This window comes from Zootermopsis nevadensis, unplaced genomic scaffold (assembly GCF_977971745.1).
Source record: "Zootermopsis nevadensis isolate Lab colony 2312 unplaced genomic scaffold, Znev_1.0 Znev_ptg000024l, whole genome shotgun sequence".
In the NCBI taxonomy this organism is placed as follows: Eukaryota; Metazoa; Arthropoda; class Insecta; order Blattodea; family Termopsidae; genus Zootermopsis; species Zootermopsis nevadensis.
Genome location: NW_028259156.1, coordinates 328,196 through 348,360, shown reverse-complemented (window position 1 = coordinate 348,360; position 20,165 = coordinate 328,196). Strand labels below are relative to the sequence as shown.

Here is a 20,165-nt window from a genome sequence, read left to right as displayed (position 1 = left end):
GTCTCATAACGTCCTCACTCTTCATCTTATACACCATCACTTTATACTTAGATTTATGAAACTTATTTGCAGCTTCATGCGTTTTGTATCTTTTATGTGTTGTACAATACCCAGAATTTATATCCATAATAAAGACTTGGTTTTGATAATGATATGTAAACGATGTTTTATATCCGTCTTCTTCTTTTCCCCACAATTTCTCTTTAATCGACCATCCTTTATACATTTTCTCTCTTTTCTTACAAATCTAGAAACATTTCATTATTCAGTAACTGTAGTATGTAAGAACTACAGCACACGTAGATGATCAGAACTGGGAATAAAATCTGCGCTAGACCTATAGTGTCACATGACACAAATTTTCTTAATTTAAGTACATTGTACTCAAAAAAATTAAAAATTAAATCCGTGGCATAACAGCTCCAGAGAGCCAAAGCCGACTAGCTTGACTGCTGGCCTCACGTTCACATGCCTAATCAGAGGTGAACGATCATCCAACCAGATATAGGGTGATGTGTGGTCAGCACGACGAACCCCCAGCAATTGCTAGCTTTCATGACTGGATTACGCTACCCATTGTAGCTCCCCAATTTCCTCACGATGCTGGGTTGGCACCGGTCCCATACACTGGTCGAAAGCTCATGAGAAAATTTCTTCTCCCCCGAGACTCGAACCAGCGCGCGTTCCGTATCGCCGGTCCGAAGCATGATGCCTCAGGCCGTGCCACTATGGTGTGGGATTACACTGTACTCAAACGTCACCGAAAATTGTTACTGACAGTTTAAGATCCATTATTTTGGATTTAATACCTTACACTCTGAGAACTAAACAAAATAGTCTCAGTACATGGAGCAACATCACCAAACACTTAAAAGTTCATACAGTTAGTGAAGGCATTGTTTACCTGTTGTAATACACGAAGGTTCTTCATGGTTTTCACCAGTCCCTACATCAAGTCATTTAAAATCTGATATATCATCACAGCATCCAGGCTTAAAAGGGGGAAAGATTTAAACATGTTCAAGAAATCAGATTTTTAAGCAGGCGATTCTTGCTTTATCTACCACCTGCACATGACAATATGATGAACACACTAAAAATTAACAATATATTAATACACTATATATTTTTTAAGAATAAAACACTAGAATAATTATATAAAAGTATAAAATCATGCAGGATTTTGCACTTGTAAAATCCACTGAAGTCCTCTTGCCAGCAAGCAGGGGAACAATTACTTGTCCATTTTCTTTTTTCCTCCTGAAATAGCAAAAATCGCTTCCCTTATGCGCTGAAGTTCACCGAGTTGTTGTTGTGTTGTTGAAATCTCAGCCTCCTTTTCCATAATGTTTTTCTCCTGAGCTTTGCACAACATTCTGTAGTTAGTCAACTCCTACAACACAAAAACATGGCCACGCATTATTTGTCATGTGCGGCAACAGTACGTCAGCTGAACTAGACAGAGGAAAAAAAGACAAAAAACAAAAAGAGAGCAATGACCAAAAGATGAGAGATTTTAGAACAGAGAAAATCTCGCTGTAATGAACGTTTGTTGCACTTCATGTACAGAAATGTTCATTTCATCGTTTCAAGAAAACACTTCATACGCATGTGAATATTCGATATTAAGTAAATAATTCTGCAGAGCCTCGTACAGTCACGTGTTCTGTAAGGCACGTGATGCTCCTGATGTGTATAATGTGCAGGTCAATGCAAGTCAAACACCAACTCTTCTGAGCGAAGTCCTGCTTGAGAAGCCGACATGCACTTGGTTAGTGAAGAAATTCCTGCTCTTAGGAGACATGAAGTTTCATTATCACATTCAAAAACGGCCCGTCACCAAACCCTATCACGAGCCAGAGTGTTCAAGATCCATTTTCCCAGTGGCAAGGTTGGGGCAAACACTCCTGTATTGCAGGCACTGGATAAGGAAGGGGCTTCCAAGACTGGTTCTGGGCAAGCCTTGAGAACGGGGCAAAGTCGGGGACTTTCCAAACAATGTGCTGTAGCTGGCCCTCCAGAAACACCAGGATGTTGCATGTGCCACCTTCTAGTAGAAGTAACTAAGTCCCAAAAACAATAAAAAGTTAGAATTAAAATTAACTTGCGGCAAGCTGCTTTTTGTACGCTCTCCTAATATTTTAAGCATTGTGTAACTGTTTAAAATGTGAATAAAGAAGTTGACTTGAGCAACCTAACTCACGAGGGAGAAGTACGGCAGCGAAATATCTTGGGACGACTCAGTAAATTGCAAGGACAGCCAGATTGTGTCACCTGCAATGTGACTGATAATTTCTCCTGGTCGTATGGAGAAGTATGTGAAGAAGAGGTAACATGATTGGTTATGGCACGAAAGAGAATGTAATGACAAGATTTTAGTTAAGTCCAATCAGTAGTCCCATAGCATGGAGGTTCAAATTCCCGATTACCATATAATAAAGGTTAAAGATTGGGATGAGACTGAAAAGGAAGCTTCAGAAAGTGCAGAAGTTTCTAAAAGTGTGAGAGTCTGAGAAGCCAAAATGATCTGTATGTTAACACGAACAGTATTCATTATGTATTGCCTGCATTCTGGGAAGAAGAAACTAAATCTTACATTCAAATTACTGTACATGTGCTGTATCTTAAGCGTGATCCAGATGACTGTGTGTTGAATTAGCATAACTCTAGAGTGTTAACCCATGAGTTAAAGTCTGCCAGGCAGCTTCACAGTACAGTGGATTAAACCCCCTATTCCTGTATGATAAATATTAAGCACACGTAATTCAGTGTCAGTGACAAATAATGGCAAACATTCTTCCATTACCAATATTACGACAACAGAACATATTTGATGCGGATGAAAGTGCACTGTTTTACAATGCTCAATCTAATATAACATTAGAATTAAAAAAGAACTATAAATTGACTGCTACTGTCTTGAAGTATGGAGGGAAGTAAAATGTTACAAAACCATGTTCAATGCAAACCATAAGGAAATGACCATGCTCATGAGCAGCTATTTCAAGTGTATTAAAATCAATGCCATCTACCACGCCACCAGCAGTACTACATCCTGGACAAGGGGCCATCAGCAGGTTGGCCAAAAGGCAGGAACAAATTGTCAATGACGGAAAGAGGCGAGTTCTGCCTTGTTACTTCTGAAGAGTAACGCATAAACAGGATATGCTGAAATAATTAAAATTACTTACCATCTCTAAGTTCTGTATTGTTTTCTGCATGTTCTCCTTCTTTTGTCCTATTTCCTCTATAATTCTGTCTCTCTTAGCAATTCTCTCTTCTAATTTAGAAAGGGTTCTTGTCAGCTCTGAAACAAGGCCAACACACTATAAAGCAGCAGTTAACCTTTATCAACTGTGGGTCATCATGACCTACACGTGGTCAAACAAGCAGTCTGGTCGATGTTAACCAACGTTTCAGAGGTCATACTGCCTCCGTCATTGCCCTGATGACGGAGGCAGTATGACCTGTATAATTTTAACATGTGTTGTCTCATTTACATGACCATAGACAGCCTAAGCTACTGCTGACTCCTTTAACTTGCTTCAATGTAGCCCACCCTGCATCTGTCAGTCAGATGACTTTAGTCTGATTATTAGTTTTATCCTGGGCTGTGTATGTTGTGTGTGTGACTTTAATACATTTTATTTTAGAGTCTTATTTACAGGCCTATACCCAATCTGAGGTATTCTCGAATTACGATTTTCTGTGGGCATTATTTTGTATCACCTGAATTTTTGGATTGTTGGTCCTTGTATTTTTGTTCCACTAGTGTCAGTTGAGACTGTACTTCCTCAATCTGTCTGTTCATTGCATCCAAACGTTGCTTTGTCAGCGACAACTCTTCTTCTTTTGTGGCCACAGTTGTCTTCAGTTCCTCTATTGCAGCACTTAACTCGCACAGCAGTCGCTGTTTTGCTTTCATTTCCTGGAACAAACGTAAGACAGCCAATGGCCCGATTTCTGTATTTTGGGAATAGTTTTCTACAAAATGTCCAGAATTCAGAACCATTTGTGTGTTCTTTGCACAGTTAGTCAAGATACGAGACAGATTATGGATTCATATTGTGCATGCGTACCACTTTACACCATTGAGTACACACTAATGAGCAAAATAAATGGAAGGCATTTTTAATCAAGCATTAGTGACTTATAAATTTCTATGTGATTTTACTGGTTACAGAGATGACCTACCTTGCAGCTTTGTTAAATGAATGAAACACATCTTGATATGTGTGACATTAAAACTGTGGCCATTACTGCAGTAAGAAACAACAGCAATATAAAGTAAGACCCTGAGTTTATTTGATGAGCCAAAGTAGCTTAGTAAGTAAAGTGTTTGACTGTGGACCAGTGGTTTGAACCCCAACAGGGCCAAAGGATTTTTCTTCAATGCCCTACATTCCGACCGGTTCTGGGGACCGAGCCTTCCATCCCATGGATGCTGGGGGTCCTTTCCCTGAGCAACAGCCGGCATGTGTCGCTGACCACTCACCCCATCTAGCACTGAGGTCAAGAATAAGTAGGAGTTATACCTCCTCTCCCCTCAAATCCAACCCTTGGCATCCTTGTCGAAGAGGGGTAACATCCTCAGACAGCAAACTGTTCCAAAGACAAGGTGTGAGGTATAATGCTGAGGGCTGCATGGCACTGGAATGCTGATAGCAGGGTCACAAATGACCCCTTCAGGGCATTGGGCACCACCCCATAGTATCAATGTCTTTTACCTGCATGGGGGGTTTGCAGGTGGAGACTATTTTTCCTTGACTCCAGCAGAATGATAATGGAGCATGAGAGTAAAAGAAAAATGGCAGGAGCCATACAAAGGTGTTCTCTAACAAAGAGTTTCCATATGTAAGTTGACTCTTCTCTGTAGGGAGCCAGCAGTTCTGGCATACCACTCTGGGAAGCTGATAGTATCTGCCAACTCAGGGATGCTGAGAAAACAACTATTCCATATGTAGAGCTTATACGGCAAGCACCATAACTAAGTGAAACCTCAGATACTTCAGACAGATGGCAGCCTAGAACATTTCTGAGAGAGCTGAGTAAAAATAATCAGAAACAATACTGAGAAGTTAGTAACACAGAGCATTTCCCCACATTCTATAGACATTGTAGCCATAAAAACGTTTTCACTGTGTCACTTTTGTTTTAAGATGGTGTGAACCAAGACAGACCAAGAAAAAGTCGGAATTTTTTTTTTAAAATAATCTGTGAAAACAAAAGGTTTATTCCCATACAACCCTGAATATTTGCTATTATTCCAATGAATAGAATACATACAGTAACATGCTTCTTGTGTTCCTGTTCTGCTACCACTTGAGCTGCCTCCATCCTGCAAACAAATGCCTGTTTCTCCTCCTGCAGGCCTTCAAGGCACTGCTGATTGTGGTACAACAGCTGGCGTAGTCTGCTTGCTTCTGCACTCATCTGTGCCAACCGGTGGTTCAGATGTGTCGAGTGAGAGTTTGCTGCCTCCAGACTTGCCTCAAAGTAGAAAGACACTTTCAGGTATGTACAAGAAATCCCTTTCAAGGAGATGACAATATAATTTAAGTTCACTGAAGACTGCTAAAATGAGGAGCTTAAGTGAAGTAAAGTAAGGAATGGTAACGTGAAGACATTAAGAACACTTTTAACAAAATATTTCCTGAAATACAGATTACATATGGTCTACTTAAGGTGAGTGAACGAAAAAGTAACAACTGATATTCATTTTACATTCATATCGTTTTTTTAGGCTTAGCGCTGTTGTGCACTTACTATATGATAGTGTAAACATCTTATTAGGTTTTGATATACATTTGCAATTGAAAAAAGGCAAAGATCCGCTTTTCGGCGGGGATCTGGTCCCTAACCTGCCGTATATGCGGTGCCCTACTGTATATAATTAATCATCACGCTCAGAACATCTTGGTCACACTTAGTGAAGCAAGGCAGGGATAAAACAGTCTTGTCCCTGGGGAAAAAGATATTCTGGAAAGGAATAAATGGAGAAGTAAAATGTGGAATATTGGAAATTATATGGATTTTCACACTGGCTTAGCTTTATGTTTTCGCTTCACTTTGTGAACCCAGCTAATCGAGTTCTTGGACGGTACCTACCTGCAGTAATTTCCTGATGGTGAGACAAAGTCTTCACCTTGATTATGACACAGGAATTAGATACATGGTTCAAATAAGTCATTAAGAATTTTTAATGTTTTTCTTCAAATCAAGAAGATATATTAGTGCCTCTACATAACAAATATACGTAATAACCAATAGTAATTAATGGAAGGTATAGAAAAGACAAATACAAGGAAAATTCGAATGATTAGAATTATGATACTTGTATCACAGCCATCTACAAACTCTACCCTCTTAATGGCCAAGTTGCTCACAGCAAACTGAACTTGCTACATACACAGAACACATTTTCTTAAATAAAAACATGTTGAATGTGACATCCAAAAAGCACATAAACTTTGTGCAAAAGAAGAATTAAAATATGCAGAACTTTGGTCAGATTCACTGTACAAGATCTTTCAATTCTGTTCAAAATGTTATTTTTGGACTGTGTGTAGATTTTTTTTCAGTCTTTCTAATAACTCCTCAAGAAACGGCTGTGAGGGATTGGGACAGGACAAATTTGTGATCATGATAATCATCCATCGAAGAGCAAAGGAAACAAAATTCAACAGGACTCTTTGCATGAAACATAATGAAGAAACTAAAATTTGACTCTGTACTGTTGAAATTTGGCTGCATTCATTATAAATGCCACATCTACGCAGAAAAGGGACAAGTTAATCCCCCAACAGAGTTAAAAGAATAGACTGTACCATCAATCAAAAGAGAACCAAATATTCCAATGCTAGAAGATGTGCACTGAACTGCAGCTCTCTATGGGTACATTTGGCTAGGAATAGTAAGCATTGGATTCTCTCTTGCATTCTGTCTGCTAATGTAACCATTCAAATGAAGGTTCTGCACAATTTAGATGTTCATTTGCACAGAGTTTGTCAGCTTCAAGATATTATGTACATGTTTCGGTATAATAACCATTTTTCCACGTGTAGTAGAGAGGTCAGCATAAGTTTCATGCCATTACATTCACTGACAAAAAACCATGGAAAAGTTAAAAGAAAAGTTTGGCAAAGGATTAAACAATGAAACCCTCTTAAGCTTGCATGAGAAGGCACTAAGTTAGATTATACAAATCTTTCTTACCTGCAGAGCTCTCTCTGAGTGACCAATGGCTGCAAGCTTATATTCATACAGCTCCATAACTGCTGATGTGGAGATGTCACGAATCTCACTGCGTTCTAGTGCCTCTTCCAGCTTGGCTATGAAGTTGTCAAGTCGACCCTCCTGTACAAGACTTAACAATGGCATCATTTCATGTTGTCGGCTTCCACATACATTTTCAACGTTTGCATCTGCTTTTCCCATTCCAGAAGTACTTGATGCCAGCACCAGAGGTTCAAGATCAGACAGTGATTTGGCCAGCAATGACACACTGCAAATTTGCAAAAGGCTTTCAGCCAATATTTTGTCCTATAGTTTTTATTTGTAGACAAACAGTACATATGGCAACCATACAGTATCTGAAATACTTAGATTATTGAAGGAAATAACGTGACTTTATACAAATGTCTGTTAAGTGGGTTCATCTGCTCAGGATAGGAAAAACAGCAGAAGGTGAACAAAAAGCAAAATGAGTCACAAAGTGGGGGGGGGGGGAGAGAGAGAGAGAGAGAGAGAGAGAGAGAGAGAGAACAAAGACTAAGACTACTCACATTTTGTCTGAACAAAAACAATAATTTAGATTTTAAAATGTTGAGATTTCAGGTTCTCACAGCAATGAGAATGAAGACAGTTTTATTCAGCGATGTTGAACTACGTAGTCTGACAAATACTAACCAACACTCCAGAAATGCTAGTCATTATCCACCAGACAACGACTATCTTCAAATTTTCAAACCATCATTGGTCTTCAGGCATAGAAGAATACAAATTTATCTCCTGGTAGTGAATCATGGGGGGAGGGAATAAAATAAAAAACTGATGAGAAGGTTTTAGAAGAAATGCATTTTAAGAGAGAGAATATCAACAACTCAAAGAATTTAAGAAATGAGACCATAGAATGGCCACTGATGGCACAATGCCCATAACAAATTTAATCAAAATTTGACCAGCCATTCTGTACATATTAAACGCATACAGACGAACATCACGGGCAATAATGTCACTGGGGGCATCATTCGCACGTACAAAGGATCAGAGATAATGACTCATAATGCTGTTCTTTCCTGATGCCACAGCAAAAACAGCGTCAGACTTTATCGCAAACATAAACGAACACGTACTTACCATTCAGCTGGGAAGCCAACAGTGCCAGTGAGCATCAGTACTCGGCGCTTAATATCCTCTTCACCCATGTACAGTGCGATAGCCAGTACCATCTGCACCTGTTTGTGTTGTAGAACGTCTGAATACAGCTTAAGCCATTGTCCATCATGAGGGGCAAGATCAGATATGAGATCAACTGCATGAACATACAGGCTCGTCACCTCCGACGGAAACGAGTGTTTTCGGTCCTGAGACTCCACTGAGAACAGTGGCTGCAACACACGCTGGATCACCTGTTCAACGGCACAAAAACGATGATAAGAAACAGACTCCAGACATTCGCTTACCCACACACTGACACCAAGTACATATCTTAGTTTTGATTCCATGAGGGTTGCCACTGTCCTCCTTATGTTCCAACTTCAAGCACATAATACATGGCTACTGTGCCTTGTTCAGCAATAAACACTACAGCAGCTCACTGGTATGCAAATGATTGCAGTTCATGCTCAGTGGTAGCTACTTAAAGACTGGTGGCACTGCTCCAGAAGCTAAGAGATGGTCCTCCAGTGCTCCATAACTTGCTGTCTTGCTCCAGAAGTGTAAATGGCCTGACAGAAACACCAAGAATATGTCCTTGTATAACCAGCCAGCTGCTTGTAGGCTGTGGAGGGGGTGTAGGTAACCTAAGTCCTAGCTTTACTACTATAGTGGGGGCTTGTAACAATATCTATGACCAATACAGAAAAGGATATAAGTAGGTCATTCTGGTAACAGGTAAGACCGCACAGCAACCTCAAAGGGTACATGTGAGCACACACCAGTCAGCACAACGATGCGGCAAACAGCAGTGACCACCGTGGCAGTTAACAAGTTGTATACTTTCTTTTTGTTAAAACACAAAATATTGCTCCTCCCTGGTCACATCTGAGAACCAGTGCACTTCTTCCAAGAGAAAGAAAGCAATGGTATAACACTCAGCTTTCATAATTTAAAGACAATGTTCATTTCCATTCAATATTAATATAAACATATCTGCATGATATTCTAAAGGTGTGTATTCCATTTACTTACGTAAATATACCTTACTGAAAAACAAACCTGTTGCTTTAGAGAAAGAAGAATTTTCTGGCGTAATGATGGAGTTTTGCTCATTTCTTGAAGCAGCCGAAACATGGCAGTGACCTGGTTACAAGTCTCTGAATTCATACAGGAATTCTCTTCATCCTCTACATCCAGCACATGAAGTAGTACCTGTAAGAATTCCATATTTATGGCCTTTTGCCTTTATTTTACACTACAATGTAGGAAAAAATGGTAAATTACAGGTAATACAAAACATGTATTGTCTAAAGATTTCCGTCTTCTGGGTTGTTGCGCTGTGTAGTCTGGCCGATGTTAACCAAAGTTTCAGAGGTCATACTGCCTCTGTCATCAGGGCGATTCTTAGTATGAAGATTTCCGTCTTCTGGGTTGTTGCGCTGTGTAGTCTGGTCGATGTTAACCAACGTTTCAGAGGTCATACTGCCTCCGTCATCAGGGCGATGAGTATGAAGATTTCTGTCTTCTGGGTTGTTGCGCTGTGTAGTCTGGTCGATGTTTACCAACGTTTCAGAGGTCATACTGCCTCCGTCATCAGGGCGATGAATATCACCGCTGTGAGAACCTCAAGTCTTACATGTATTGTCTAACCCATTAACCTTTACCACATGGGAAACGGAGATTTAAACTTCATATTGTGAGCCGAACTTGAGCTCTGGAGTAAACAGTTTCGCAGCATGCCAGTGCAAAGAACAGCCAGCTGTATCATGCAGAAGATGTAATGCATGGACTAAAAATGTTAAATGTTAAGGAGGAAACAGTTTCATGTCACAGCAAAGGATCTATGTAGGAAGTGAGGTTTTCACAACGGTGAGTCTGAAGATGGCTGCCTTCTGGGTTGTTGTGCCATGTAGTCTGGTAGATGCTTACCAAAGTTTCAGAGGCCCTTGCTGACTCCATCATCATTGCCCTGATGATGATGGAGGCAGCAAGGACTGCTGAAATGTCAGTACACTTCTACCAGACTACACGATGCAACAACCCAGAAGACAGCCATCCTCACTAAAGGATCTGTTGTGTATTATCCTGCCATCATTCCTAGATCCTATTCTTGTCAGTTACGTTAAATGTATGAGAACACTGACTTCTTACAGAACACCTGCAATCAGTGCTTTAAACTCACCAAAAGACCCTGTTCCAGCTGTGCTGTGACGTGTTGTTGCACTTCATCTTCACAGCCGTGCCTTACATTAGCAGACACCGAGCAGATCAGAGACAGTGACTGTGTACAGGCCAACACTGTGTGGGTCCACTGCATGGCTACAGTCACCAAGCGTGGATACAGCCTGTTAAAGCCAGTGACCTGGAGGGTCACAAGGCAATTCAGGAACTCCAAGAAGATTCCCACACACTCAGCTTCTGCAGCATCATTATGCAACAGTTGCAACAACTGTTCTGTATCAGTAGGAAAACTGCAACAGAAACAAATAACGTTACTATGTTTTACTATCACTTGTTGTGCATCATGAGTACGCACCACTAGGCCAAACTGTCAATAAGGAGTACTACCAAGAAGTCCTCCGGCATCTTCGTGATGCAGTTCGGCGCAAGAGACCGGAGCTGCGGGATGCACACAACTGGCAGCTGCATCATGACAACACCCCAGCTCATTCATCACACCTGATCCAGGGTTTCCTGGCCAAGCACGGCATTCCGCAGGTTCGCCAGGTTCCCTACTCTCCTGACATGGCTCCTTGTAATTTCTGGCTGTTCCCGAGAATGAAGACACCGCTAAAAGGCTCCCGTTTTGACAGCCGCAAGAACATCATATAGCTGCAGCTGCACACCATTCCAAACAAGCCTTCCAGAATTGCTTCCAGCGATGGAAGGACTGCTGGGCTAAGTGTGTGGAGTCACAAGGGGCCTACTTTGAAGGGGATTAGGTACTGCAACCCCCCAGATACAGAACTTTGTTTTTCCGGCCCAAGGTCGGATACTTTTTGGACAGACCTCGTAAAAAATACAGCCATCACTATGGGGACTGACTATAGGTAGAATGACGAACATTCAGCCATCACTTCTGACTGCCTCTAGGCAAGCCAAGAGACAAATCTCTAATGCTCAAGGCATGATGCTTAAGCATAGGACCAATCTTTTCTCATTTTATGATCACAAATAAAAGAAATTTGTGATACTTAAAGTTACTGAAGTACATGGAAATAAATGTGTAATGGAAGTGTACTGCAAATTATCATCTGGTGGGACATCAATCCTCCATCACTCACAACTTATTGTCCGAGCTCCGCAATTTGACTTCCATATAGGAGAAGTGAGGAGAGTCCACTCAACCTTCATTTCTGAGTTCCACATAAAGACACACAGGTTGAAAGTTGTGCCAAATCCATGGGACAGATCCACGAAGACATAAAAGGTCCCTGCTAGTGAGACGGGAGTTTCAAATACGTAAAATACCTTGAACTAAGAAATACACAAATGTAGAAGAAGAAGTGGGACAAGACAACTGTTGTGAAAACACATTTTCAGCAAACCCCGATGGGTAAACGGGGCCAGTTGAGAAGAAGAAAGAGATGGTAACAGCTATCTTCAGACTCACCATCATGAAAACCTCAAATCCATCCTTAAGTAAATTATTCATTTTTTGGAAGAAATGCTAATGTAACACCAATGTGCTGTTTGTACTTAAGAAGTCCATGTGCAGTAATTTTAGTTTCCACAATACATGCACTGTAATAACATTTCTTTCCTATTGCAAGTATATCAAAACGTGTAAGATTAGTCTGTTATTTAAAACATCTTTGGAACCATCTGAACTGGTTGAAACTGGGTACCAAACCTTTTACAGCTCTTAAACAGTCAAACTGGAACACGATATTACTTTCCAAACTAAAGCTCATGCAATATTTTGTTTCAAACGATTCAAAGCCCTACAGCTTCCAAGCTTTGAAGTTCAACAAAAATCAATAACTAATCAGTAAACATAGTGATTATAACATGTTTTCATTTATTTAACTAATCATTCTATTCATATTCCTTAAACTGACAAACTGATTATGAGAAAGGTAGCAAATAACAGTAATCCCACTTTATTTACCTGTCATAAGTTAGCAGTACACTTCTGAAATGAGGGTTTTCTTGCACATCTTTAAAGAAGTCCACCATATGCCTCAACAGGAATATATTGTGAGACTTGAATGCGTCAGTGACTGTCGAGAACGCGACGTTCACGAAGTTGAGGATGTCTGTGTCTGGAATCTCTCCAGAAACATGTTCCAGAATGATGATCAGCTTGCATACCTGACATACAGACAAACAGTGAATTCAAATTATGTTCAGGAATATTAACAAGCGCAGTAACTATGTGTTTTATGAACACTCAAATTATGAATTTTTGTGAGAATGCAGTTCAAATATTAATGTATAATGAATTTTCACTACAATGAAAACACGCATGTTATCAGCCCTCAAACTCCAAGTCACTGTCCTTGTAATTTATTCTCAAAAATATAAACTTTCCTGGGCATTTCTTGTTCATCATGACTTTCAAGCATTCATTAACATAATAATACAGATATAAACACAACTTCTAAGGAATATAGTCAATGTGCAGCTAAAGTACTGTTGGAATAAATCATCACCTCCATGAAAAGTAACACAGAGGAGAGTATTATCATCATCTTTTTCATTACTGCCCATTGCTGTAACTACCTTAATGTTAAGTGGGCCCCAACACCACAGGATGGCACATTCTTGAGTTGCAGATGGAGGAGACAACCACCAAATATTGAGGGTAGCTACAAATATAGAAGATACTAGTGCGGAATTAATACGAAAATCACCTCTTTTGCTAATATTCAAACAACATCCAAAAACAGTACCTGAACACGTGTGTTAACATCATCATTCTGCAGCTTTAGTATGGTGCGCAGAAACTGTTTGCTGTCCACAGAACGCATCAATGTATACACAGCTGGAAAGTTCTTGTAGCAGAGATTCACCAAAACTCCAAGCGACAAATTAATCACATCCTTCTCAGCACTAACAATCCATGAAGTGAGTGTAGAGATCAGACGAGGTAAATGTGCTTCCTGCCATGAGATCTTCACTCCGTATGTCAGCTCCTACACAACACACAACAGTCACATGAAAGATAACAGGACATCTGGCGTAAGGTCACACTCTTCCTGAGAGAACTGTGACAAGTTAGAAAATACATGCAGAGTAACAGTTGAAATGCAACTGCCATAAATTAATCTTCGAACTAGCCTATGACCTTTGCATGGGGGGGGGGGGGGGGGGCAGTGTGTGGCTGCATGACTGATGATGTCATTACAGAGGATTCCCTGCATGGTCACAGGGCTGCCTGAGGATTCAACCAAAGTAAACTTGGCAACCAAGGTAAAATGGAGATTCCCCGCCCAGTCACACAATCAGAAATATGTAGGTGCTCATGTAAAGTGCCCAATTTTATTCAAAATGGAAATGTGTTGATTAGTTTCAGCACAGCTCATAAATATAAAATTTTATGAAAAACCATTCAGCTGTCTCAAGCTGTTACGTGAGGACAGAGGACGCAGACATAGCAAAGCTAATAGTCACAATTCTGCAAATATTCATTGCAAATGTGCATAAAAATGTATGGAATAACTTTACAAAATGATTACCATGTATATGAGGCTTTCATCTGCATATTCGCACATGAAAACAACTGAGACCGAAGTTCAAGAAAAGTTTTGTGTTTCACTTGTGCTAATCCCAACCCCAACACAAAGTAAAATGAAGTGAAGCAAAGTAAATTAAAGAAACCTAACCCTACATAACTCAACACGTTACCAAATTTTGAATACTCATATGCTTCAGAAATATGAAAATATCTGAATCAGTTATACAAAAATGTCGAGATTAAAGAAAAAGTATATTTTTAAATATTTCTGCTGTAACTAGTACATATGCGTATTACTGAAAGGTAAAATTATGCAAAATATTTTGCAAGCAAAAAAGTCAAGTATAGGTCACTGTACTGTAAAATTCTACTGAAATGAATAGTAAGATATTGAATAAATTAAATGCAGCATAACCCACACATGGATTACCTGCAACAGCTGCAGAACGCGAGTCCTCTTCTCCTGTATGAGGTTAGAATCGAGGAGTCTACTGAGGATGGGTACAAATCTATAGGTATGAACGAGAGCACGGCGGGCAACTGGGTTGTGACAAGCATGCTGCAGAACTCCAATGGCACACCACAGAAGCCCTGACTTGGGTTCCAGAGCAGACATAAGCTCATGTAGACTAACATAGAACTCAGCAGCAACACCATTCCCAGGATCAAAGACACTCATGTCTGAAGTCACTCCCAAAATCTACAACAAAACATTAAAAACATTTGTCTGAATCATCACACTATAAAATACTATCAGGATAATGAATAACAACATGTACCCATAAGCAGAACAAAATGTTAATATTAAATAATTTGTTTTGCATATTTTACAGTGGATGATTTGATAACTAAACAGACTTTGATACATGTATATTTCATATTATTATTAACATATTTAAAGAGAAAACATGTAAGTTTTAGTTATTGCTACAGCATTCCACAAAATTCACATTACCGCATTAACTAGTCCAATTACGAAATCCAATTTATGAAGACAAAATAAATATTACTCTCTGCACCACATAATTAACTACCTCAGTCTCCCCTCTCACCATCTCAACAAACTATTTGTAGTCTGAATATTGCTGTCTTCCGGGTTGTTGCGCCATGTAGTCTGGTAGATGTCCATCATTTCAGAGGTCAAGCTGCCTCCATAATCAGGGTGATTAATGTCATAGTTCCAATTTAATACTTTCTTCTTATAAGTCATAAGGCATGTAACTGATCAGGTCCACTGGCTGCAACTGCAGCATATGTTTTGGATAAAATGCTCAATTGATCTCCTAGTGACTGTATCCATTTTGCCTGAAGGACCTCACCAGTTTCTCCATTTCACCCCCAAGGCTTTCAGCTTCGCAGATGTTTCTTGAACACTGGACAGGTGTGGTCAGACTGCCTTCTTTTGAGCCAGGTGATGTTCAAACGTTGCATGGCGGTACAGGTCTGTGTGTGAGGGTTTTCTATACACTGTACTCCAAGTGAACCATCCAGTTTCCTGCTTACTCGGATGTCCAGGAAGAGACATGACCAGTTTTGTTACATTTCCATCATAAACTTGACATTAGGATGGATGCTGTTTACATGTTGTAAAAAGCCCTGGTGCTCTTCCTTTACATGAGACCATACTACAAATATGTCATCCATGTACCAGTACCAATAGCTTAGCTTCTTCACAGCAAAGCCTAATGCTCACTATTCAAAGTATTATAGTGGCAAGGGGTGATCCCATGGTGACACCTTCTGATTGGGCATAGAATGTTCCATCATAAAGAAAATACATGCTGGCGATGACCTGTTTGATGAGAGCAATGTTGTGGTTGCAAACATGCTCTGACAGCAGCTTTAAGGGTATCCTCCAGTGGCACTTCGGTGAACAATGATACTATGTCAAAGAACACAAGAATGTTCATTTCTTGCAGGTTGATGGTGTGCAGTTTCTCAACAAATGCTTTGGAGTTTATGATGTGGTGAGTTGAGAGCCCAAGAAATGGGCACAGTAGACCTTCGAGATACTTGGCCAGTGGATAGTTGGGTGAGGTGACATAATTTACTGTAGGTCTCAGTGGTATGGTGGTCCTGTGAATCTTGGGAAGACCACACAATCTAGCAGAAACTGAAGCATGAGGTAATTGTCTGTTGGCAACATCTGCTGGAAAGTCTGACTTCTTTATGAGGATCACTGTTTGACTGCTTCTCTCGGTTCTGTTAGCAGGGTCCAATGTCAGCTTCCTACAGATGGGATTACTTAGCACAATCTTTATTTTGACATGGTAGTCAGTTCTCAATAACACAACAGTCGTGTTGCTTTTATCTATGCGAATAATCGCAATGTCCTTGTCACTCATAGGGCTGGTAATGCATCTCGCTCTGCTTTTGTGATATTCCTTTTCCACTGGTTAGAATGTCGTAAGATTCGACTGGTCTCCTGCTATATCTCCCCTGCAGCTTCCATCCGGAGATACTGGATTGCTCATTCTACACCCCTAACAACATCTTTAAAATTAAACCAGATTTCTTGTGTGGGGAAAAAGTAACAGGATACATGGATCACCTTGTAAAAGAAGCAATAGAGATCCACCTGCAACTTCAACAGGGATGAAGGTTTCCCTTTGAACTAAGCTTGGTACCTTGTAACAAATTTGCTCAAGCAGCACACCAAAGAACCAATAAGAAAGAAAGGCCAAACATCACAAATGCTTGAATCTACCCACAAGCTCTGACTGGCTTGGGTCCAGCCATGAGCATTGGTCCTGGAAGGTTCATACAAGAGACGGTCGGGCCAGAACCCTGATGACAGGGATAAAGATGGTTCCCAAAGAGTCAGTTTCTTCCTATATCCAACTGATGTGGATGATTGCTTGAGAGGATTTCATCGATAAAGTCATTTTAAATTAAATACAACTACAGGGCAGTCATAAATTATTATTTAGGACCTGGACGCAGAACTTAATTTAAACATCAAGCATCAAAAAGGCAGGAAAGGGAACAAAAACAAGACCTGGAATACAACATGATGCCTACAAGTAGTTTCAAAGTTATGCCTGACATCAAAAATAAAATGCACATAAAAAGGGTTCATATGAATTCATACTCTTTCAGAGACACATGAAGTCATATGTTGCAAAAAATATCAAATTATATTTCTAGAACAATTTAAAAACAATGACATTCACATCAACACCAACAAAAGACGGCATGTAATTCACAACTGAATATACTTGCAAGACATTATTGCACCTGATGAGATCCTGAATACATGTATTGAGTTCTTAACCTGCAGATGCCGTTGGAGGGAACTGGATGTCTTTTCAGTGTGATGTCTGGAGTACTCCAAAGCACTTCCTATAAAGGCTTTCATGTTCTGATACTTCTCCATGATGCACATGTGTAATCATCCACTCTAGAAAAAATAAAACACTGGGAATATTTTTTTAATGTCATGTAAGAAAATATGTACTCAACAAATTCAGTATTCTCACGCAGGAGTTTCAAAATATAATACACATGGTATGTGACACTGACTGTATCAGTACTAAGCATAAACATCTGCCTTTAAGAACCCTGCAAAAGAAGCACAGGTATCAAATGAGACAGCATGGTTATAAAGCAAACTGATTTCAACAAAACCCTGCTCCAATGCAGCTGTTACTTTTAATGAGGCTGAATTAATACTTTAACATGAACATCTGATCACTACCACCGTTAGAAACCGAACAGCAGAAATGCAGGGCATTAAAATAGCTCTGACAAGGAGATCACATCTATCTAGGACTCCTCGTGGAGATATGTATTCTAAAATGTTGGTAACCACACACAAAACTTCACAGTGTCACAACCCAGAAGATTACAGTTTTACTGGCATCTTTACCATAATACGAGGCGCGTCCCAAAAGTAAGTTTCCCACTCGTCCCACAGCTAGCAAACCTTATATTGAGTGAAGCGACTGTGCGTACGTGATAGAGCAATGACGTAGCATGGCGCATGCACTAATGGTACTTCCCGCGTTCTCACAGTAGCATCGTTGCAGCTGTTGAAGATGGAGGTTCTTATTCCAGCTCCCGCCGACTGTGAAGTGCGGTCAGTGATAACACTAGGCCGCACACGGCTTGACGGACAGCAAGTCTCCTGCAGGAGTTCAGCTGGGAGGTGTTTAATCATTCACCCTACAGCCCGGACCTCGCTCCCAGTGATTTCCATCTTTTCCTACACCTCAAGAAATTCCTGTCCGGTCAGTGTCAGCGTTTTGAGAATGACAGAGAGGCTGAGATGGTTGTCACACAGTGGTTCCAATCCCAGGCGGCAGACTTCTACGACACAGTTATTCAAAAGTTGGTCCCATGGTATGACAAATGTCTCAATTCCGGTGGCGAATATGTTGAAAAATAGCTGGACACTTGCTGTATCTGTTGCAATAAATATTTCCATGAAATTGTGTTTTGTTTCTGTAAACGGCCCCAGGGAAACTTACTTTAAGGACGAGCCTCGTATCAGTTAGGAATACTTTATCTGTGAGAGATAGTATATAAATTTCATTGTTAAAATTACAGAGAATCCAATAGAGAAGGTGCCTGTCCCACATTCTTATATGAAGACATACAACATCTTCCTCCAAAATGTTATGACTTCTTAACGTAGGATTTTTATAGAATTTTTAAAAAAGGTGATGGATGAAGTCCAGAACAAAGAAGGTAAAAATAAAATTCAGAAAGGAAGAAGAAGCATGTTTCATAAAATGATCCCTTGCACTTCCAGACAGCAAAAGGCTACTAAGACAGTGTATTCCCACACTTATACTTACTTGACTTACGATAGAAACATTCTGGAGTGTCTCATGACAATAATAAGATATCTGTATAAGAATCATGGTTGATGCTCAGAAAGGAAAACCAAGCAGAAAACTGTTTAAGAAGTACCATATACTATCTCTAGCCCTAACAACAGCTGCAACTCACAATTTACAAATGTTTCACATAAATCACAGACCAATTGCTAATTTTAGTCAAAAAGGAGTCAGCTATGGTAAGATAAAACTACTGTACAACAATATTACCCTCAAAATTACATGTTCCTATACAAATAGTAAACAATTTAAAATATTAATTTTGATTCACACCTTCTACTCTGTTGATGAATTTATATTATTAAAAAAACCAGTAACACACTGCATTCACACATCTCACTGCAAATTTTGCACATATATAACCTGTGTGCTGTTATATATAGGCAGTAACTAAGTGTGCAGAATGTATGTGTATTACTTTACCCAGTATATTAATTTGATAAAAAAACATATATTGAAAGTACAATTTTACTTTTAATATATTCTCCTTCTCTACACTTACCTGTACTATATAAATGCCAATGAGTTATAAAGTGTAATTATGCGAAATATAAACTGTACTACATAGTTCTTGGTATACCCTTATCTTTCTGTGCCTATTGTACTTCTCGGTACTTCCTGAATGTCGCATATTCCACTGTAATTTGTTCAAACTATTGTTAAGCAGGATTTGAGGTTTCCACGGCGGTGTGTCTAAAGATTGCTGTCTTCTGGGTTGTTGTGCCGTGTAGTCTGGTAGAAGTTTACCTCTGAAATGTCGGTAAACGTCTACCCGACTACACGGCGCAGCAACCCAGAAGACAACAATCATCATATTGTTAAGTACTACCTATTACATAGTTCTAAATCTATCTATCTATGTAATGTATCCAAAAGTCCTGCAACAAAACTACGCTTAAAAACTGGTCATGAAATACGGTATTCGGTTTATATACACTAATGGCTGGAGTGGTATATTATAAGTTAGAATTAAGGACATTCCTCACACGAAACCTTACGCAAATTCTGCAAGATATTCAGACGAATGATCCCTCAGCGCACAGCATAAATTAATCTTCCTTAAAGTAAAAGTTTTCGGAATCTTACCACTGCATTTAACCATAGACATTTATTCCGCCTTTTACACGGCCTTCGGATTTCAGCTAACCACTATGCCACGAATGCCAACACAATTCCATACATTTTACTTTGCTAATTACAAAATATCTCCTTAGCTGAAATCAGAGGAAAGTAAAATGTACTAAAGGTAAGCAACAAACGTTGTC

The 20,165-nt window shown here is 39.7% G+C and overlaps 1 protein-coding gene across 4 annotated transcripts; it reads right to left on the bottom strand.

Moving 5' to 3' along the window:
• Window positions 1-780: 780 nt before the first annotated feature.
• Window positions 781-20,085, bottom strand: LOC110830635 (protein CIP2A homolog L). Of its 4 annotated transcripts, XM_022065745.2 has the most exons (14): window positions 19,899-19,979; window positions 19,403-19,537; window positions 17,334-17,459; window positions 14,490-14,759; window positions 13,275-13,517; window positions 12,491-12,693; window positions 10,562-10,850; window positions 9,439-9,591; window positions 8,359-8,630; window positions 7,216-7,504; window positions 5,287-5,490; window positions 3,730-3,928; window positions 3,192-3,307; window positions 781-1,393 (listed from the first exon to the last, which is right to left on the bottom strand). In XM_022065745.2, exons 3-14 carry the CDS (start codon window positions 17,442-17,444, stop codon window positions 1,235-1,237), a joined length of 2,508 nt encoding a protein of 835 aa, XP_021921437.1. In that variant the 5' UTR covers window positions 17,445-17,459; window positions 19,403-19,537; window positions 19,899-19,979; the 3' UTR covers window positions 781-1,234. The 4 variants fall into 4 exon arrangements, with proteins under 4 accessions (XP_021921437.1, XP_021921436.1, XP_021921439.1 ...); XM_022065744.2 differs by lacking the exons at window positions 19,403-19,537; window positions 19,899-19,979 and adding an exon at window positions 19,987-20,085; XM_022065747.2 differs by lacking the exon at window positions 19,403-19,537 and having other exon boundaries at window positions 19,899-20,042.
• Between the last annotated feature and the right edge of the window lie 80 nt (window positions 20,086-20,165).